Source organism: Balaenoptera ricei, chromosome 8 (assembly GCF_028023285.1).
Source record: "Balaenoptera ricei isolate mBalRic1 chromosome 8, mBalRic1.hap2, whole genome shotgun sequence".
Lineage (NCBI taxonomy): Eukaryota > Metazoa > Chordata > Mammalia > Artiodactyla > Balaenopteridae > Balaenoptera > Balaenoptera ricei.
Window position 1 is genome coordinate 46745834 of NC_082646.1, and position 21514 is coordinate 46767347.

At 36.3% G+C, this 21514-nt stretch overlaps 1 protein-coding gene across 1 annotated transcript in view; it reads right to left on the bottom strand.

Moving 5' to 3' along the window:
* Positions 1-2332: 2332 nt before the first annotated feature.
* Positions 2333-21514, bottom strand: part of TYR (tyrosinase) — a 107425-nt gene continuing 88243 nt past the window's right edge. Inside the window, exons 4-5 of the mRNA XM_059929417.1 lie at positions 11400-11581; positions 2333-2559 (exon numbers count right to left, since the gene is read on the bottom strand). Coding sequence (XP_059785400.1) covers positions 2333-2559; positions 11400-11581 — 409 coding nt within the window. The remainder of the gene's footprint in view (positions 2560-11399; positions 11582-21514) is intronic.

The window sequence follows — 21514 nt, forward strand, 5'->3', positions numbered from 1 at the left end:
AGTGATAAAGGAGGGAATTGCCTTGTGATAAGGAAGAGAATGACTTTATACAGATCCCTGTCAGTAACAATGAAAATTCCCTGGGTAGACTTTTATTCTAGATGTTTTGTAAAAAATGATTTAAACACCACCTGGTCTGAAATTTTGCCTTCAGATCAAACCTAGCTAAGTAATTATTTTGTGTTCTGAGGTCAGACTGAAGGCAACCACAATCACTATTACTGTTTCTCCAAAATCTTCTTAAGGCCTTATCCAAATTTATTTTCCTACTCCTTGCTCTCAGTTTTACTAGTTCCTATTCTCAACTAAATTGAATCCAGTTTTCAAATGTCCTTGTTAATTTATTTTAAATCTTGTATTTCTGGTTAGGTACCAAGTGAAGGATATAACCCCTAGTATTTGCCCTCTAATCCCACAGACCTCTTCTGTGTCAATAAATATGCTACTCCTCATCCCTTGCCTGACTTTTCTCCTCTAGGCATCAGAAATTAGCTAAGACAGCAAATGTTGACTGACAACTAAAGAGAGTTAGAAGATGAAAGTTGCTCTATAACTGAATTTCTTAACTATTAGTAATCTCTGAGAGTTGATGGCATTACTTCAACAAGAATTGTAAATTTTTATTTGTTCTAGATGAAAATTAGCCAAAATCATTTGACCAATGTTTATAATAAGATGATTTTTGCTTTCCTCTTAATTTCTAAATGTATTCATAAACAGTCTGAATCCTACACTGCAGGCCTTATAGGAATTGTAAGATATTTTAATAAAAAAGTACCATACAGGTCGGTGGGTCTCCTTTTAAATATCATCCCAGAGATGTAGAGGTTTAGGTGTCAGACCCAGGCAGGTTTCTGGGAGCTAGAATTGGGACAAGTCTGTCTGAAAAGCATGGCCATCTTGAGAAAGTGAAAAGACAGTGTTTAGGGATGAGGCTGGAAATATAAGTCAAGTAGTCAAACTGAGATACATATTTGAAAATGCTGAGCAGATACATACAAACTAAACATAAGGGAACTAAAGAGACTGGGGATACCAGGACAGAGTGATTGAGTTTGGATGAGAGAGTGAAAGTTGGAATCTGGTGAAACATCCTGAAATACTGTGGCAGAATCACAGGAACTTTTTACAGAGCATGTTTGGCCTCACTTCTGAATGGGGAGTTGTTATGAGCCCTGAGCCAAGAATGACTATAGACTCAATACTTAAATTCTATTTATAGAATTCAAGTCAAATTAGCCATCCAACCTCTATGTGAAGAATTCTAGAGTCAACCACTTATTATTTTCCAAGAATGTCCATTTTGGTTATGGAAAGCTCTGAATATTGGACAGTTTTTCCTTTTATTACACCAAAATGGGTCCTCTATAAATTCCACCCACTGGTGCTAATCTTTTATGCTCTACATAGTGATAATACAAATGGAATATAAATTGGACTATTTTTAGAAATTCAACTGGACCTAAAATTTCAAGTAGTAAGATTATCTAGACATTCTAATTTAAGGTCTTAATAGCCAGGAAAAATAGAAATAAGTTATTTTACTAGAACTGCAGACAGGCTGATATTCACATAATTGTTCTCTACCATGAAATGTTTTATAGCATTTTAAACATTCTCTAATAAAGTTCTTCTTAGAAGATAAAAAAAAAGCTCTATAATAAGATTATTATCATCTTCATCAACATAATTAATGAGCACATCTTGAGACAGGTACTTAGCCAGATTCTCTTCAGGCGAAGGGCCCTTGATTTCAGTGGCCTTAAAATGTACAGTCAGAACTATGGCAGGAAAGAGTTGAAGATTGTTTTCTACTTGAAGTCCATTACATATTTTGGAGCAGGAATGTAAAATATAAGGGAAACATTATGCTTTCTTAGGAAAATTAAAATGTATTTCTCGAGCTCAAAGGAGTCAATTAGTGTAAATTTGTTACTATTTTATTAAAATCAAAGAAAGGGGATAATAAAAGAAACATGTCATTAAACAATCCAGAGGAAAATAATCACAATTCTTCTCATATTTTATAAGAGCACTTTCATTCAGATATGACTAGCAGACCAGCACCTCCATTACCAAATGGCATCCTTTCCTTGGAAATATGGGCTTGAGGAAAACTATTAAGGGAATGATCAAAATACAGCAAAGCAAGCACAGGTGGCTTCTACCTGAGTTGGAGGAGGGGTATATTTTGTATTAAGATAACAATTCTAGTAATGATCTTCATGGACACATGCCAAGGATTTCTGCTGGGACAACCCCTAGGGACTTTGACATCATTTAATTTAGAGTGAGGTCAGGTTTTTTGGCCCAACTTTATTGCTTAAGCCTTTTATAACTGGCTTTGATACAACAAGCTGTGGTGGTCCTCCTTGTCCATAAGGAGTGGTTGCTTTTCTTCAGGAAGCTGCTTTCTCTTTCGATGACACAACAGGCTAGTGAGTCCTCCCAGCACAGCAGTGAGGACAGACCCTACCACGGCTGCCCCAATGAGCCATGGCCAGATCTGACTTGCTTGTTCTAAGTAGGGTTTAATGTAATCTTGAAAACTGTCTGGTCCTGAAATAGAAGGACATCCCAATGTTTTTACTATCATCATCATCATCATCATCATCATCATCATCATCATCATCCTTGCATAGTACTTTGGAGTCAGATGCTTGGGTTTGAAGGCCAGCTCTGCTATTTACTAGCTATAAGATCTTGGGAAAGTTACACCTAATACTCCTAAGCTTCAGATCCTTCATCAGGAAAATAGGAAAACAATGCCACCTTGTTGGGATGTTTTAAACTTCATAGATATTATCTGATCTATAAATGGTACAGTCAGCTACTGTAACTCTTTTAGTTATTTATTCTGTTATTTGACTCCATATTTCTAAATAATAGGCAAATATTACTACTTCTTAATTCGTCAAGTTTATCTCTGGAGTTCCTCAGGTATAAACAATGATTTGAGCTTTCTTACAGCTTCCCTTTTCTTTCCTCCATATTTTCAGCATAATAATAGCATGATCTGGAGTCAAATCCACATCTCGGATTTTCATTATTTTTAGTATTTAAATATTATTCACAATTGAACCAAATATTATTCTATGATTACATTTCCTTTCTTACATTATTTTCCACTAGGAGTTAATAATTTATGATATCTATTTGCTTGATTTTAAAGTCCCCATCACTATTTACAAGACACTCTAAGATACTCTATATCCATTTTGTGATACAAAGGAAAGAAGAGAGTGCATCTTGGGCTTATCTAGTAGCAAATTATGGCTATGTGACTTAAGTCTTGAGCAAAAGTAATACATGTAACTTTGGGGCAGTTCCCTTAAAAAGAAAAGGTATGCCTTCTCCTTTTCCCTTTTCCCCTTTCAACTAATGCAAATAGTATGTTGGTGAGCCACCATAGATCATGTGATCAAGGGTAAACCCTAGGTCTTATAGAACTACAAGAAACAAGCAGCTCTGGTCCCTGAAATTATGGAGCTTGTATTTGACAACATACCAAGACTGCCATTTGAGTAATAAATAAACTAACTTATTTAGGCCATGGATATTTGAGCCTATATCTGCTCCCCGGGTAAGGAGGGGGAAAGAGAGAGAGGGGGAGAACGAATCTTTAGCTAGCTTAGTTTCCTGGTTCCTGCTGTTCCTCAGTCTCAGCTGCATTTTTGTCTTTCTTACATTTCAAATGTTCATTCCTTCCTTGGATTTTGTAAACCAATAAATTATCTTTTTATCTAATCTTTTTTCTATGGAGTTTCTGCCTTTTGCACTTCAAAAAGTCCTAATTATTTTTAAAGTTAGTTAGATTTCTACAACAATAAAAGATAGAGTAAGTACCTTAGGATATTCTGAAATTACAGTTATATGTAAGCTTCATATATCATAAAAATTAGATCAACAATATAAAAAGAAAATTAATATTTATTTAATAAAATATCTTGGAAAGAATGGGTAGCAACATGAAGTGAAATGTAAAGTGGGAGCTTCATTGATCACCATAAACTCAAGCACTCAAAACAGTTAAAGCAGGAGAATTTGTCAAAAATTAATTTTATATTAAATTCCAATCTTCATTCAAAGAAGGTAACAGTGGCACTTCCCTAGCTTAAGTGGGGCTACAGGGCTCAAACCCCATTTCTCCTGTTACTTTCTCCTTTTTTGTCCTTAGTACTGTCCTTTTGCCAGCTGTCACTAAGATACCTCTAAAATTCTTAGAATCCATTAAACATAATTTGAAACAATAGAGCAGATTTGTGTTTCTCTTCATCAAGAGGGGACAATAAGTTGCAAAGAAGTAACATTATGAAATAAATTATAATAAAAAAGATTTATAATTTTGGATTAATATTAAGTTAAATCTAAGAAATGAAAGCTAACAAAGCTAAAATAAAGAAATTAAAAATGTGAAAATTATTTTCATCAAACATAAAGGTTACCATTCTAACACATTTAAAAGTTATTTTGAAAATGAAATTACAAATGCTTAGTTTGCATTGCTATTAGTCACTTCAATATATAGTGCATTTTAAATGTCTGACAAAATGCAGATTACATAGAGGTTACATAATAAGTATGATTTCTTTACTGCTTAAGGCTCAGCTCAAATTCTTTCACAATTTTAAAACACTATTTCTTTGTCTGTCCTTCTGTTCTCCAGCTTCTCTTATTATTTCTCTACTTCAGTTCATTTCAAGTGGTCTTAATTTTACTGTCACCAATGGACTGTCTTCTTTGAAACACCCTGTATTTCTCAATGGCTTCAACCTAAAATTTAGACTTGTCTTCCTCAGTTATTTGCTTTTGAACCTCAATAGTGTATCTTTAAATTATTTCTTAATATCAAAAGTTTTCCATTTTTTTACCTACTTAAAATTCCATTTTTCTTGTTACCCATTCTCTTCAGAATAATCATATACTCTTCTATTTGTTTGGTGCTCTGTCATTTCCAAAGCTCATTCATATGCCCATTTATCCACACAACAAACACATGAGGTAGTTAGGAATCATTACCCTAATTTAACCAATTCAAAATCTGTAACTTAGAAAGTTTGCCTGTAATATTTAAACTCTACAATGTATGTATAACCTTTGGAATGATGCCTTTCACTTAAAAAGTAATTTATAACTGTTATCGATTCTTCTTACTCCATAATAATTCCATCAATATTTCAACGGAATCAGCTTCCAGTAAGAGTTTTTCTCTCTCACACCTGCTTTGATCACTGATTCTGCTCAGCTCTCTCTTCTGTATTCCCAGACTCTTTCTTTCGTTGCTCCTTTGTGACACTTGGCACAATTGTCTACGTGTTGTAATTATTTATATGTATGTCTTACTTTTCAGGCTTCATCATGAACCCTTGAGAGCAAGTAGTATGTCTTATTTATCTTTCATTCTTCTGTTCATTCATTTATTCATTCATACAGCAATATTTACTGAGACACAATAAATGTCAGGTGGTGGTCCAGGAACTGCATGTGAAAGGCTGAGTAAGCAGAGCCCCTGGCCTGAAGGAAATAATAACTGGAAGAGGAGACTGACAAGTAAACAAATGATTTTAAGAGCAATGCTGTTCCAATGCAAGTATATAAAAGATACAATGGGATCATGGGGAAAAGACCTCCTATAACTGCCTGGGGAGTCAGAGGAGGCATCCCAGGAGACTATCCCACTGAGTAGAAGAATAAATTAGGACTTGAGTGTGGGATGCTGATGGCAAGCCATCCCAGGCAGAAGGAACAGTATGCACCTGTGTATACACATAGGGAAGCACTAGTGAACAAGTCCTCATCAAACCCCATGTGCAGAATGAGACCCTCCAGATACTGTGAACATGCCTCCTCCTCTCATTTTTAAAATCAAATGTCCAGGTCTTTTGGAATATATTGGAAGAAGGAAGCTCTTAACAAAGTAACACCAGGCAGAAAGCAGGATTACATCTGCCAACAGCATCAAGGACTCAGCCCTTCATTGCCAAAGGTTTTTGGTCTCACCTTTCAATCAGTTATGCATGCAAAAAAATCACCTGCTACTCACTTTTGAAAAACATCACTAAATTCAATTATAAGAGAAAATGTTTGACTAAAGCAAGAAGACATCAACTGCCATTTACGGAAAATAATTAAGTAATTATAAACGTGAGTGCCTAAATGATGAATAATTAACTGCCTGAACTAAATTATATCAAGAAATTTTAAAGAATTTTTTAGTAAGCTTAAAGTTTAGCTTACTCTATTCTGGCATTGTGTCTCAGTATTATTGTGTCTCAGTAAACATTGCTGTATGAATGAATAAATGAATGAATAGAAGAATGAAAGATAAATTTTAAACTCCTTGAAAGTACAACAGAAGGAGAAATCAAATAATTCATAAAATAGAAAATAAGTAATTGCTGTTGCTTATTTTAAAGCAAAACTTCTCTAAAATTAGTGGCGTTAAGCTCACAGCTATATGAAAAGGACTCTAAATAGATAAAACATTTTGAATCAATTTTATTTTTAAAAATTTAACTATAAATAAATAATAAATACCTTTAATCCCCTAATGTGACTCTTTGAGCCTTCTTTCCCTTTTCTCCTCCAGTGGTGTCTGTTGCCTTTTCAGTAAAAAATATCCATTTGGGACACTAGGGAAGGGACAATGAGGTGGAACATATGTGTACAAGGCAAGTATAAAGAGAACCCTCTCTTCTGTGGAGTCATGGAGAGAGGATTCATTTGGGATTCTATATTTGCCACTTACGAGCTTTGTGACTTAGAATTTGTCACTTTATCTTTCCGTTCTCAATCTACTTACCTATAAAACAGAATAAAATCACTACTAAGCAAGATTGTAAAGATTAGCAAAGATAACAATTTATATGCTGATGTCTCTCACATTAGCATCTGCAGGCAGAATATTTTCTGAGGCTCAAGGCTATCCAACTGCCTCACAGATATATTTACCCTGATGTGCCATTCACCCCATTTCACTGTGTAACAGATATCACCATGAGATTCACTCCATGTCTGGCCCTGCTCCTTTTGTTTCTATCTCAATGAATTCAATCACCATTCATCATTTGCACAGGCCAGAAAGCTTAAGGGCAACTCTAATATCGCCTTCTTTCTCACCTATTATATGTAATCATTTTCCAAGTTCCATAAATTTTGTTTTCAAAATAATATCAAATTTTTTTGTCCTTTCTGCCTTGCCTCTTACCACCACTGCAATTCCAATTTCCTTCGCCTCTTCCCTGGATACTCGTAACAGCATTTTCACTGGCCTCCCCGAATGTGCTTTGCAACTGACACAAAACTTGCATGTTTTTGGATTTTATATGAATATAATCATCAGTATATATTCTATGATGTCTGGTTTCTTTGGCTCAACATTATGTCTTTAACATAGAGGACAGAATTATGGTTGCCAAGGGGCACAGGGGGGAGGTGGGGGAGGGATGGATTGGGAGTTTGGGATAAGCAGATGCAAACTATTATATATAGAATGGATAAACAAGGTCCTGCTGTATAGCACAGGGAACTCTATTCAATATCCTGTGATAAACCATAATGGAAAAGAATATGAAAAAGAATGTATATATATGTATAACTGAATCACTTTGCGGTACAGCAGAAACTAACACAACATTGTAAATCAACTATACTTCAATAAAATAAAATTGAAAAAAAAACTTCCTACAAGCTGCAGCAACCGTAATCTTATGAAAACTCAAATTTGATCCTGATTTGTTTAAAATTCATTAATGGTTCTGTTATCCTAGCAGTATGGCCAAAATTCATAATCAAGACCTCCTTTTCAACTAATTAATTCTTCCTATTACTGATATTCTCTGAAATGTCACTTCATTGACTCCTAGAGATATGCACATCTCTAAACAAACGAGTCATTAGGTAAGTAGTGGTTTAAGGTCTTTCTCTTTCATTAGGATGTAAGCACTGTGAAGAAGGAGACTACCTTGTTTACCACTGTATCCATAGTATCTAAAAGAATGCCTTGAACAGGTAGTTACTAAACATATGTATGCAGAAAGAATAAATAAACCAATAAAATCACCTAGAAAATATCTAGTGCAATAGAAGACTTGAAATACGTTAAAAATATCTAAAAATGCAAATCAAAACTACAATGAGGTATCACCTCACACCAGTCAGAATGGCCATCATCAAAAAATCTACAAACAATAAATGCTGGAGAGGGTGTGGAGAAAAGGGAACCCTCTTGCACTGTTGGTGGGAATGTAAATTGATACAGCCACTATGGAGAACAGTATGGAGGTTCCTTAAAAAACTAAAAATAGAACTACCATATGACCCAGCAATCCCACTACTGGGTATATACCCTGAGAAAAGCATAATTCAAAAAGAATCATGTACCACAATGTTCATTGCAACACTATTTACAATAGCCAGGACATGGAAGCAACCTAGGTGTCCATCGATGGATGAATGGATAAAGAAGATGTGGCACATGTATACAGTGGAATATTACTCAGCCATAAAAAGAAATGAAATTGAGTTATTTGTAGTGAGGTGGATGGACCTAGAGACTGCCATACAGAGTTAAGTAAGTCAGAAAGAGAAAAATAAATACTGTATGCTAACACATATATATGGAATCTTAAAAAACAAAAAAGGTTCTGAAGAACCTAGGGCAGGACAAGAATAAAGATGCAGATGTAGAGAATGGACTTGAGGACGCGGGGAGGAGGAAGGGTAGGCTGTGATGAAGTGAGAGAGTGGCATGGACTTATATATACTACCAAATGTAAAATAGATAGCTGGTGGGAAGCAGCCACATAGCACAGGGAGATCAGCTCGGTGCTTTGTGACCACCCAGAGGGGTGGGATAGGGAGGGTGGGAGGGAGACACAAGAGGGAGGGGATATGGTGATATATGTATATGTATAGCTGATTCACTTTGTCATAAAGCAGAAACTAACACACCATTGTAAAGCAATTATACTCCAATAAAGATGTTAAAAAAATTTTTTTTTAATTTAAAAATGACCTGAGTATTAAGAGGTGTGACATTTTTCTAGCAAGCTTTACTTACATGTATTTGTTAAAAGACACCATCCTACATGATAAATATCACTTGCATTCAAGTTAATTCATTGGTTTAGCCCCATACCAGATACCATTTGGAGAAGACTGGAGAAGCTTGCAAGGTATCAGTTCTGATTTTGTAGGGCTCACAGCCAAGGTAGAGGGGGGAAAGATTCACATGTAGAAAAATTACCATGTAACTCTAATAAAGGAGTGATTAAACATGACTACATATATAAATACAATGATTTCATATCTGAGAGTGTGACAAATGGATATGGATCAGAATTTGGCCAGAGAGAATAGTGTAATAAAAGCATGAGCCCGTGAAAGAGTCTGTTATGTTCTGAAAATGGAAATTATAAAATCCTGGTGGTGAATCTTTGAAAAACCATTACCAATATTCTCCTTCCTTTATGCGCTGTGGGTGTTTTCAGAAGGAGGGAAAAACACGTTACTTGAGACTGCCCCTATTTTTGACTCACTGGGAGCCCCTCCACTTACCATACCTCCACCCTCTGCAAAATCCTCTGTTCTTAGTGATCTCCAGGTTTTCAAAGAACTCATCTCCTCTACCAACCATTTTAGTATTCCTTCCACTGGCTATGGTCTTCAGATAAAGCAAAACAGGTATCGAACCCAAATCTGTCCAACTAATGGTTCCCCAAGGGGCAGGAAAAGGTTGATAAAATACAGTTTCTCCTGTTGGCCTTAAAATGTGGTTCTGCTATGCCACATACTAGCTAGATGGCCCAGGACAAGTTATTTATATTCTTTAAGCCTCTGTTTTCCCATCTATGATCAGGAAAAAGAAATAATAGTGCCTACTTCACGGGGTAATTATGAAAATTAAAGGAAATAATGCACACAGCATACCCAGAAGAGTTCCTGGCACATGAAAAGATCCATAATATATTAGCTATTATGAAATAACTCAATTTATCTCCTCAGTGTAATTTTTCATTGCTCATACTACTCAAATAGGAGAATTTAGCATCTCAGAAATACATAGTACACTTTACACCTCTATCTTTGTTATTCTATTAGTTTAGAATATTCCCTACCCTTTTCTATCTGCTACCTGCCTGCTCATCCTTCAAGGCCTTGTCTTGTCTTTTGAGGTTGAACTACTCTGAAGTCATTGCTTTCTCCTCTGTGCTCTTATAAGATTCGGTTTATGACTCCTTTATTGCACTTAACACAGCCTGATGTTTCACACTTTTTTGCACAACTGTCTGACTTCCATACTGAATTTAACGCTCCTTGAGGTCTGGAGGTATGTCATTCATTTATGTGTCACTAAAGTTTAACAAGAGGTAGGAAATTGGTAAATGTCATTCATGTGTTCATTTTATTTTACTAATCTGTTTATGTTTCCATGAATTATCAGTGAATATAATGAAACATCAGTGCTTGTCGAATACCTCGTATCCACAAGCTCTGTGTTGTTTAACCATTTTTTTTAGCTGTTGACCATCTTGTGTTGCAGGGGAGAGGACCCTGTAGTGTTGAAATCTGGCTCTTCCACATACTGGTGTTTGCTATTGGGAAAGTCATTTAAATTATTTTAGCATCAGTGTCCTTACCTCATTCTAGGGGTAATAATACTTCCCCTAATATATGGTTGATTAATAATGCACGTATGGTATGTAGCAGGCTCACAGGTAGGGGGAGACATTATTACCTGTTCCATATTTATCAAAAAGATACTGACATACTACTACTAAGGAAGATTATTTAAAGCCTAGATCTAGTTACAATCCTAGACTTAATCATAGTCAGAGCAATTATTATTATAATAGTTATTATCATTATTATTATTACCTGTGTTTAATATCAAAATGTTCACAAATTTTCTTGGTAACCCTAGCAGGAAGTTCCCAAAGATGATTTCAAAACTGCTAGACGTCTAACTTGTGCTGACTGCCCTAGGCTCTTAATGCATTTAATTATCAAATATCTCTTTGAGGTATTCTATTCCCAATATTTTAGGTTAAGAAACTGAGATTCAGGGAACTGCAGTCAAATTTCCCAAGGTCACACAAAAGTCAGTTTATAGTGTCACGTCTCACACCCATTTTTTTTTTTCTGATTTTAATTTTAGTGCTCTTCCCATGGTTGCCATATGCAAAATGCTCTATATTAAGCAGAAAGGACAGAAATTTAAAGATTCTTGCAACTTGGTCCATGTAATAATAAATCAGTGATGAGTTAAGGCTCGTAATGCATTTTCCCAATTTAAATAATTTGGGGATAACATTGTAAAAACATAAGGTTTTGCACACTCTCAAAAGAAATTGGTCATACCAGACTCAGCAATTCACATGAAAGAAACTGAGCTTTACCTGAATCTTGTAGGTAGCTATAGTCATAACCCAGATCTCTGGATGAAATAAAGAAATCACCATTTCTGTAGAGAGGTATAAAAGGAACCATGTAGGATTCCCGGTTGTGCCCAATGGGTGCGTTGGCTTCTGGATAAACTTCTTGAAGAGGATGGTGTCTTCGAAGCCACTGTTCAAAAATACTGCAGAGGAAAGGATTATTCAATGTCAGAAACATATTGTTAGTAAAAGAAATATTTGGAATTCTTAAAGTAAAATAACAAGGCATATCTTAAAACCTAAAGCCGTGGAAAGATGCCAAATATAGTTTTCACGCTTTGAAGATATTTTGTAAGTCACCAGTTCATGCTGTCAGGCCCTGATGAAACTCATTCATTTGAGAGAAATATTAGAGGATAACTTTGAAAGAGAAATTTCTTAGAAGACAAATGAAACTTACATGGCAAGTTTAGACCCTTCAGAATGCTGCAGAGCAAGTGTAATTATTGGCTGAGTGACAATTGAGACATAGTTGCACATTAAACATGTCTCTTATCTAAAAGAAAGTTCACCTAAAGAAAGAACATGCAAAACTAAATTGGAATCAGTACTAGAATTTGGCCATTTTTTGGTCAAGGTAGGGGACTTTCAATTATTTCAACCTCCTTGTTATGTTTGGTGCAGTGTATGTATAATGAATCTTGGTGGGAGAAAGAGCTCACCTTCCATGATAGAGGCTAAAAATACTTACTTGGAAACTTGTGGTTTCCAAACTTCCCTGGAAGCTAGAGTATGACCACATGATCAATACTCAGCCAATCAGACATAGCCATCCAAGACTTTGAAACAGGAGACACTGACACAAAGAAGCAAGGACAATGGAAAACCAACATCCTGTTTTTAAGGGCAGCGAGGCCAGAGGTATTAGTAAAGGTGTCCAGGGGTACCCTGTGTTCTAGAGCAGCGGTCCCCAAACTTTTTGGTACCGGGGATCGGTTTCGTGAAAGACAATTTTTCCATGGATGAGGTGGGGGGTGGAGAGGGCAGGGAGGATGGATGGTTCAAGCAGTAATGTGAGCCATGGGGAGCAATGCGGAGCTGCAGATGAAGCTTCTCTCGCTTGCCCGCCGCTCACCTCCTGCTGTGTGGCCCAGTTCCAACTGGGGGTTGGGGACCCCTGTTCTAGAGCATGGTTTTGGCAGATGATTGACTGCTGCCCTCCTTCCTCCCTTGTTCCCATCTGTTTCTCAACCTGCTTCTCCATGATCTCCTCACCTATCCAATATCCTTTCAGCAAATTTGTTTCCTGTTGAATCAGCCAGAGTGAGTTTCTGCTGCATGCAATTAAAAACTCTAACTGGAACAAAAGCTAAAAAACTATGGGATCAAAAAGGTCTAGTAAGAATGGAAGCAAAACTAAGCTACAGCAGAATTTATAGTGGATCATTAAAGGTGCAATAAAGAAAATGGCTTTGTGTTATCAGACCATATAACATAGAGGGAAGAACACTATATTTGGAGTCAGAGAACTCCCCTTGAGTCCTAGATCTGTGGTTTAAGAGCTGTATAAGTTGTATAAGCTCATAAGCAAATCACTGAACCACTTGAAGACTTAGCCTTCTCATCCTTAAAATGAAAGTAATATCTGTCCTGTTTCCAAATTATCCAATGTGATAATTTTTATGAAAGTGCTAGATATATAAGCTACTGTTGTTTAGCTCTAGAATTTAAGTTCAGAGATAAAAGGTTAGTGCATGGTCAAGAGGATGGGTCTAAAAAAGAAAGTGATAATACTTCAAGCAAACAAATAATTATTTTGAGAAAACATTTTGAAGTACAATAAAGAAGAGAACAAGGAAGTCAGATGGCAGCAGTGGTGATCACTTTTTCTGTGATGAAAAGCAATTCTATTTGCTTAGAGAATCTGGACTTCAAATACTAGTTGTGGTCAAAGTTGTTTTTAATTGTGAATTAACTGAGAGATCAGCAAGCTGCTGATAAACACTGAAAATCTGGTCCATGAATACCAAATGGTCCCTAAATAGCTCAATTCTTAAATATGTTTACTGAGTACTTGCTATATGTTAAGTTTTGGAGAAATTTGAACCTGTGCAAAAACCTGAATTCTGTGGGTTGTGACAAAGGAAACTTGTAAAAGGTCTTAACCTGTTTAATTTTCCTTTTATTCATCTGCAAAATGGGAGTAGTATTTATGTCTTGAAGGTATTGTAAGGATTAATTAAGCAACCTAAATGTCCTTTGACAGATGAATAGATAAAGAAGATATTGTATGTATATACAGTGGAATATTATTTAGCCATAAAAAGAACAAAATAATGCCATTTGCAGCAACATGGATGGACCTAGAGATTATCATATTAAGTGAAGTAAGTCAGACAACAAATATAATATGATATCACTTACATGTGGAATCTAAAACACAACACAAATGAACTTATTTATAAAACAGAAATAGACTCAGAGACATAGAAAAAAACTTGTGGTTACCAAAGGGAAAGGGAGGGGAGGGATAAAATAGGAATTTGGGATTAACAGATATACATTACTATATGTCAAAGAGATAAACAACAAGGACCTACTGTATAGCACAGGGGACTATATTCAATGTCTTGTAATAACCTATAATAGAAAAAAATCTGAAAATAATATGTATATATGTATGTATATACGTATATGTGTATAAGCGAATCGCTTTACCCGGAAACATTGTAAATAAAAAAATTAAAAACTGATTAATTAAAATAACATAAGTAAGATATATGGTTAAGTGTTGGACAGATGGTAAACAGAAGCCATCCTCATCCCCATAGCATTTCTTCCTCTTTTTCCTTCTACTCATGATTCTTGTTATACTGGAAGAACTCTACAATTGGTGAGAGACATGAGACATGCATAGAAGTGCCAAAGCCATGTATATTTGAGTTGGTTCTTCAAAAATGGTTATTATTCTTTAAGCAGAAATGGGGAAACAGAGGATTCAAGAAGATTGTTTTTTCTGTGTGTACCTCCATTTCCTCAACTGAAGAAATTAGGAACTGGCTTAAGTCTATTCAAGTCCTATAATTTTATGAATTATTCTTTTTATTTTAACATCTACAGTTTTCTTCTTTTCATGAAAGCATTACTTGTTCATTACATACAATTCAGAAAATATAAACAAGCAAAAAGGAGAAAAGAAAAAAATCATATGTACTTGCTCCATATTTTTGTTGCAGTTTTTAAAATATACAAGTATAACATTAAATATGTATTTTAATAAAAGAGAATTTTATTATAGACAATATTTTATAAGACATTTTATTTGTGCTAAACAATGTTTAAATGATATTTAAACATGCTTAAACAATGTTCACCAGTTTTCAAGTGATAAACCTATTTTTTAATGAGAAGGAGACCCTCTGATAATTAATCTCTTCCCCATCCCTATTAAACTTTGACTGACTTAGAAACAGCCTAATATACAATGAGCTACTAGATAAGAGCTTGATGCAAACATTGTGCGTTTTGTTAATTGAGAAAAATTACCCCTATAGTTCAATTTATAAATAATCTTATTTCTGCCAAGAAGTAAAAATTCTTTACCTAGGTAGAACAAGGACATCAATTCTCAGCACCAAAAGATGTAATGGATGAAACCATTAATGTGCTTACCCACCTTACCAACCTTTTAAAATGAGGTATTAATCTTGCTTAAATTCTTCATCAGTGGGTCTCATCTTCAGTGAATTTCATCAAACCATGTCTAGAATGGCTCACATCGGAATACTAATGTTTAACGTGGATAATCACACTGACATTTTGGGAAAAAAATTATCTTCTTACCAAAGATTCATTTAAACTGTATTTAGATGGTTTTCTAGAGGTCTGAGCAACAATGAAATGCACAACAGAGGATTTAGGAAAAGGTTAAGATGATCACAGATGGAAACAAGAAGGGATGTGTTTTATGTATGAAAGTAACATGGACGTCTGGTCACACCCATCCTTACAACAAGACAAAGCTGGACAAGTAGAAAATCAACAACTTTTCTTGGACCCATGAGAGAACTGGGCAAACTGCTTCCCCCAAAACTGTAGAGATATTCTCTACAGTTTTGGGGGAAGCAGTTTGCCAGAGGAACTGCTACCAGAGGAACTCAACTGAAATTTGCTAACCAAGAGGAGAAACAGCTAGATCCATAAACTTAAACACTTTGATGAATGGCTGGAGGTTGAGTACGGACAACTTGCGATGTGAGAAACTCCTGGGAGCCATGGTCTTAGGGGGATATTCCCACACATTTGGAGGTTTTACCTCCAAGAACTCTGCCAGATTTTCACAATGAAGACCTGAGAAAGATCCTCTCCTGGCTCTGTAGGGGGAGGGAGAGAGTGACCATTGTGAAATATGCCCAGAGTTTACCTCTCTCATCTTCCTCCTCAAAACATGTAATTTCAGTCTGCAAGAGAAAAACATCAGACAAATTCGAATAGAGGGGCATTCTATTAAATACCTGAGCAGTACTCCTCAAAACTGTCAAGGTCATCAAAAACAAGGAAAGTTTGAAAAATTGCCCCAGCCAAGAAGGAGCCTAAGGATACATGATAGCTAAATGTAATATGACATCCTGGATGGGATCTTGAAACACAAAAAGATATTAGATAGCAACGAAGTAATCTTAAAGTATAGATTGTGGTTAATAATAATGTATCAATATTGTTTCATTAATTGTGACAAACCTTCCATACTGAAGTAAATTGTTAAGAATAGGGGAAACTGGATGTGGGGTATATGCAAACTCTGCAACATTTATGTAAATAAAAAATTATTCTTAAAGTTTCTTTTTAAAAACAGAACAACTAACAAAGAAGCCTAACGTAGTTGGATATTAGGGAACTGATTTGATTTAGTACATTCACTGCTACAGTAAAAAATGCACAAATACTAGAGAATTCTTTTTCATTCATTTATTCAACCATTTCATAAATAGTTAAATACACATATTATGAGCACCTATAATAAACTGGTTCTCTGCTAGGTATTGATGTATTTCTCTGTCCTTGTGGTACTTAGATCTATTGATGGAGATAGATACTAACCAGTAATTTCAGAAATGCATCTGTAATTACAGACGGGCAAATACTATAGGAGGAAGCAACATGGTAATACAATTTAGTGAGGAGGCCTCATTGATTCTGCAGCATTTGGGAAAGTCTTTAATGGTGTTGAAGGAGTATTTACAGAAGTGGTATAAGAGTGTTTCTGAAAAAATAATAGAATTTGCAAGGGCCTTTGATGGGAGGTCAGATTCTCTCATCTGTCTCACTACTCCCATAGCTTCACTTATTATCTACAGGCTGATGGCTTCTCAACTTATAGTTAGAGTAAATCTTGCTCTGAAATCTCGGTCCAAATACCCAGCTGCCTAAGTGGCACCCCATTGAAATGCCTCAAAAGCATCTTCAAGCACAGCACACAGTATCTTCAAAAATCATGATATTAACATCCCTTCCTCATGCTACATTTCTCCACTGATCTATGTCTTTGGAATAAAAATATCTGTCCAGCCAGAAAATGTAAAAAAATGACTGATGTATCTATGGAGAGAACAGTTTGAGATGAAGCTAGAGAGGAAATGGGGGCCAAATCAAGAACGGCAGTTGAGAACATGTGAGAAATATTTTTAATTTTTCCTAAGAGCAATAGGAAGTCACTGTTTATATCTGTGATGGCAAGAGATAACATGAACAGATAACTTTTTTAAAGAGTACACACATTGCACTACGGAGAAGGGACTGAAGGACAGTCAGAATTGATGTGCAGGGAACAAGGGATGAAGAAATCAGCGAAAAAATTTTATCCAGGTAAAAAGATGATGTGTGGCTAGCCAAGTAGTACAGCTCAGTGGTGAGATGTCACAGAAGACGCCACATGTTCTGGTTAAAGTGGAATAATAATAATAATAACAGAAAAAAGGAAACAGTGAACAAAGTTGGTAAGGTGCTTAAGGTAGATGAGAACCCAGATCTTCTGGCTGATGCACCTGGGCTTCTTCCTCTGACACTGCAGTTGTCCCTGCCTGTGATTCTGTTTTCTCCTTCCTTAGTCTCCCTGAGTGGGTCCTGAATACTTCTGTTACTCTCTGACTAAGCCTTGTATCTGAGGGAAGGGTTTGTCAACAGGGCTGGAAAGGTACAGAAAAACAGATGCTAGAATATCAATTAAACACTCCACTTACTTCAGAAATTATCTCACATCATCCTGTTTTCTTTCACTGTGGGAGGAACAAATCCAAACTGAGGCAGAGACATTGTTTTCAGAGCAGGCACAAGTACGTTGAAGACTATCAGTGCTACCAACTAGCTGAGAAACCACATCTTTTTTATCTTCCTTTTCTCTGTGCAGAGCACATAGTTGCAATATTTACATGATAATTGGTGCTACTCTTTTGAGTTAATAATCTAACCCAGGAGAATGTGTTCATAATAAAGCAATTTCTGTAACGCAACCTCTTGATATATCTTGCTTATTGATTTAAGTCTCAGCAAATCAAGGAGGTAACTATTTTATTGATCCCATTTTACAGAAGAGAATATTGAGTCAAAGAGCTGAAAGTTTGCCAATGCTCACTCAACTAGAATGCAGTAGAAAATCTGGCATTTCATATCAGATTCCTGTGAGTTTTACCATTATACCCAGCTTGCAGAGCTAGGGCCAGAGCCCAGGTGTTCTATTCCAAGTTAAATACTCTTCCACTAATAAGCAAAACGTTAGCAATTAGTACTTAAAGCAGAAAGATGGACAAAGCATTAATGTTTTTCTCCAAGCATTTTAGAGTCATGCACATAAGTGGGAACTAGGCATCCTTTGTCATTTTACTTTACCTGAGAAATGAACATTTGATTATAAAACCTCTCAAGTGCAGAGAAGAAATAAATGCAGAGTTATGAAATATTAACATTGCTAGCCTAAAGACTTGTGATTTTTCTTTCTGGAACTGAAACCCTTTTTACTTCCCTCCAGAGGCCATGAGGACCCATAGACCAGCACAAGCTTAGTAGGTAACAAGTGGCAACAGAGAAGGGGACCAAAGAGAATGGCCTCTACATGGGATTCTGGGTCTAGGCCTTGACCTACGCATGAGGACCAGCTTAGAATTCCTCCTGAGGGAGGCCAGTGAGCACCCATGAAGTGACACTGAAAGTGCTGAGTCTTATCTAGGCAGCTGACATTCACAGCAGGCACGTGGGAGAGAGAGGAGCTGAGGGAAGAGGTACAGTACATGCTGTGAACATAGGACAGCCCTGCAGGATATGCAGACAAAAGGGCAAAATCCACCTTCAACCTGTTATAAGCAAAGGTTTAATAACGAGTCCTAATTTTTGCCCTGGGATTTGAGGGCACAAAAAGAAGCCAGAAACATAGAACTTCTTCTTGAGAAACCTGGATAAATTTCTGGTATTGGTTTGTGAAGGGTGAGAGGATAATCCGTGTGAGCCTCAGTTTATTCATCTGCAAAATGTGGATAATAACAAACTTCAAAGTGTCATGAGATATAACTGAGATTAAGTGTACAATACACCCAGGACAGTGCCAACACACAGTAAGCACCCAACAGTGGTTAACTGTTGCTGTTATTCTTGCACACATCAGAAACCATCATTTCTGCAGTTTAATACGAGGAGCCCACTTTAATTCCCTTAGAGCAAAGGTTTTAGATTTCTGCTCCGTGGGAATTTTGGTGTACCACAAGCAGGATGGAGGTGTCTTAACAAATAAATATGTCAATGAATTTTATTTCTCATTTTTAAAGAAATTATATAAACAGAGAGTGAATAAATTGTAGAGGTTAGCCTCATAGATTCTGAAGCTAGATTGCTTGGATTCAAATTTTGGTTGTGATACTCAGTAGCTGTGCAAACTTGGGCAAACTACTTAACCTTTTTGTGCTTCAGTTTCCTTATCAGTAAAATGGCAATTATAATCTGGGTTGAATTATGTCCCCCCTCCAAAGTTCATATGTTGAAGTTCTCAGAAATTGGTTTTGTATTTGGAGATAGGGTCTTTAAAGAGTTAATTAAGTTAAAATGAGATCCTTGGGGTGGGTTCTAATCCAATATGACTGGTGCCCTTATAAGAAGAAGAAATTTTGACACAGGCAGGTACAGAGGGAAGACCCTGTAAAGACACAGGAAGAAGAGGGTCATGAAGAAATCATGGAGAGAGGCCTCAAAAGGCACCAACTCTGCCCACACCCACCTTGATCTTGAATTTCAAGCCTTCAGGATTGCAAGAAAATTTCTGTTGTTTAAGCCACCTAGTCTCTGGTACTATGTCATGGTAGCCCTAGAAGACTAATACATAATTGTACTTATCTGAAGGGATTCTTGTAAGTGTTAAGTGAATTAATATATGTAAAACCATTTAGAATAATGTATAGAATAAAATACAGAATACTGTTATTAATATTGATATTAAAATGATACTTCCTTTGTTTTTGAGTTTTTCTTCCTTAGGATTTCCTTAAACTTTTATTCTCTACTACATTGTTTTTGCTTCTTCAAGGCTTAGGTCAAATGCTACCTCCATGAAAACACCAATCAGATTTACTGTTTCCCTCCTTTGATCATTACATTTGTCATGCTGTATTGCAATTATTTGATTATGTGTCATTCTCCAACAGTATATGGGGAACCTATTGAGAACAATGATGTTGTCTTATTGATCACTGCAAACCAAATGTCCATCACAGTGCCTACTCACTAACGAGAGGGCTAGATTCGGGTAGTTCAAAAATATGTAAAATTTATGAGAATTGTATAGTCTCCTTGGGAGAGAGCCCACATTTTTATCAACTTCTCAGAGGGAATGTGAATTAAATATTAAAGAATCATTTACTTAGCAGTTAGCTATTAGAACTGAGAGAAGGAGAAATCCAAGAGATGCTGATGATTTTGAGTTGGATATATCTATAGGTGGTGTTACTCTCTGACCCACACCAGTTAGCACAGTGTCTGGCATATATTAATAATAAGCATTTTGCCAGGAGCTGGAAATACAAAATTGTATGAAGACTTGTCCCAGTCCTCAAGAGAGTTGCGGTCTGGTCAATCACACAGCACAGTATAGTGTGAGTGCCATGGGAGAAGCAGAGGCATTAATGACTTGCATCTTGGTAGAACCGAGAAAGAGGGAGAGAGGAGATAGCATCTGATTAGGTAGGGGATGGGCAGTGTATCACTCAGAGTTCTTCAGGAAAACAGAACCAACAGGATGTGTGTGTGGTGTGTGTGTGTGTGTGTGTGTGTGTGTGTGTGTGTGTGTGTGATTGTGTTTACAGATTAAGGGAGAGAAAGAAAAAAAAAACAGACAGAGAGAGAAAGGCACAGAGAGAAACAGAGAAAGAGACAGAGAGAGGCTCAAACATTTGTGGCAACTTGGCAAGTCAAAAATCTACAGGGTAGGTAGACAAGCAGGCTGGAAACCCAGGTAAGAGTTGCAGCTAAAGTCCAAAGGCAATCTGCTGGCAAAATTCCTTCTTACTTGGGGAGGTCAGTTTTTTCCTATTGAAGCCTTCAATGGATTGAATGAGGCCTACTCACATTATGGAGAATAATCTACTTTACTCAAAATCTACCAATTTAAATGTTAATATCATCTAAAAAATACCTTCATGGAAACATCTAGAATAATGTTTGATCAAATGGCTGGGTACAATGACCTAGTCAAGTCGACACATTAAAATTAACCATCACAGGTGGTATCAGGTAAGGCCCTTCACCTTAAGTGACACTTGAACCTAAGTTTTGAAAAAACGAATAGCAGAAGTATGGGGAAAGTGATAGAAGGGAAAGAACAGGAATGTTCTAGGAAGCATGAAGAAACAGAGGTATGCTTTGGGGGTCTTGCAAGTGGTTCAGAAGGGCTGGAAGGAAGAATATATGTGGCTACATGTGGCTAAACCCATATACTGTTGGAGAATGACACATAATCAAATAATTGCAATACAGCATGACAAATGTAATGATCAAAGGAGGGAAACAGTAAATCTGATTGGTGTTTTCATGGAGGTAGCATTTGACCTAAGCCTTGAAGAAGCAAAAACAATGTAGTAGAGAATAAAAGTTTAAGGAAA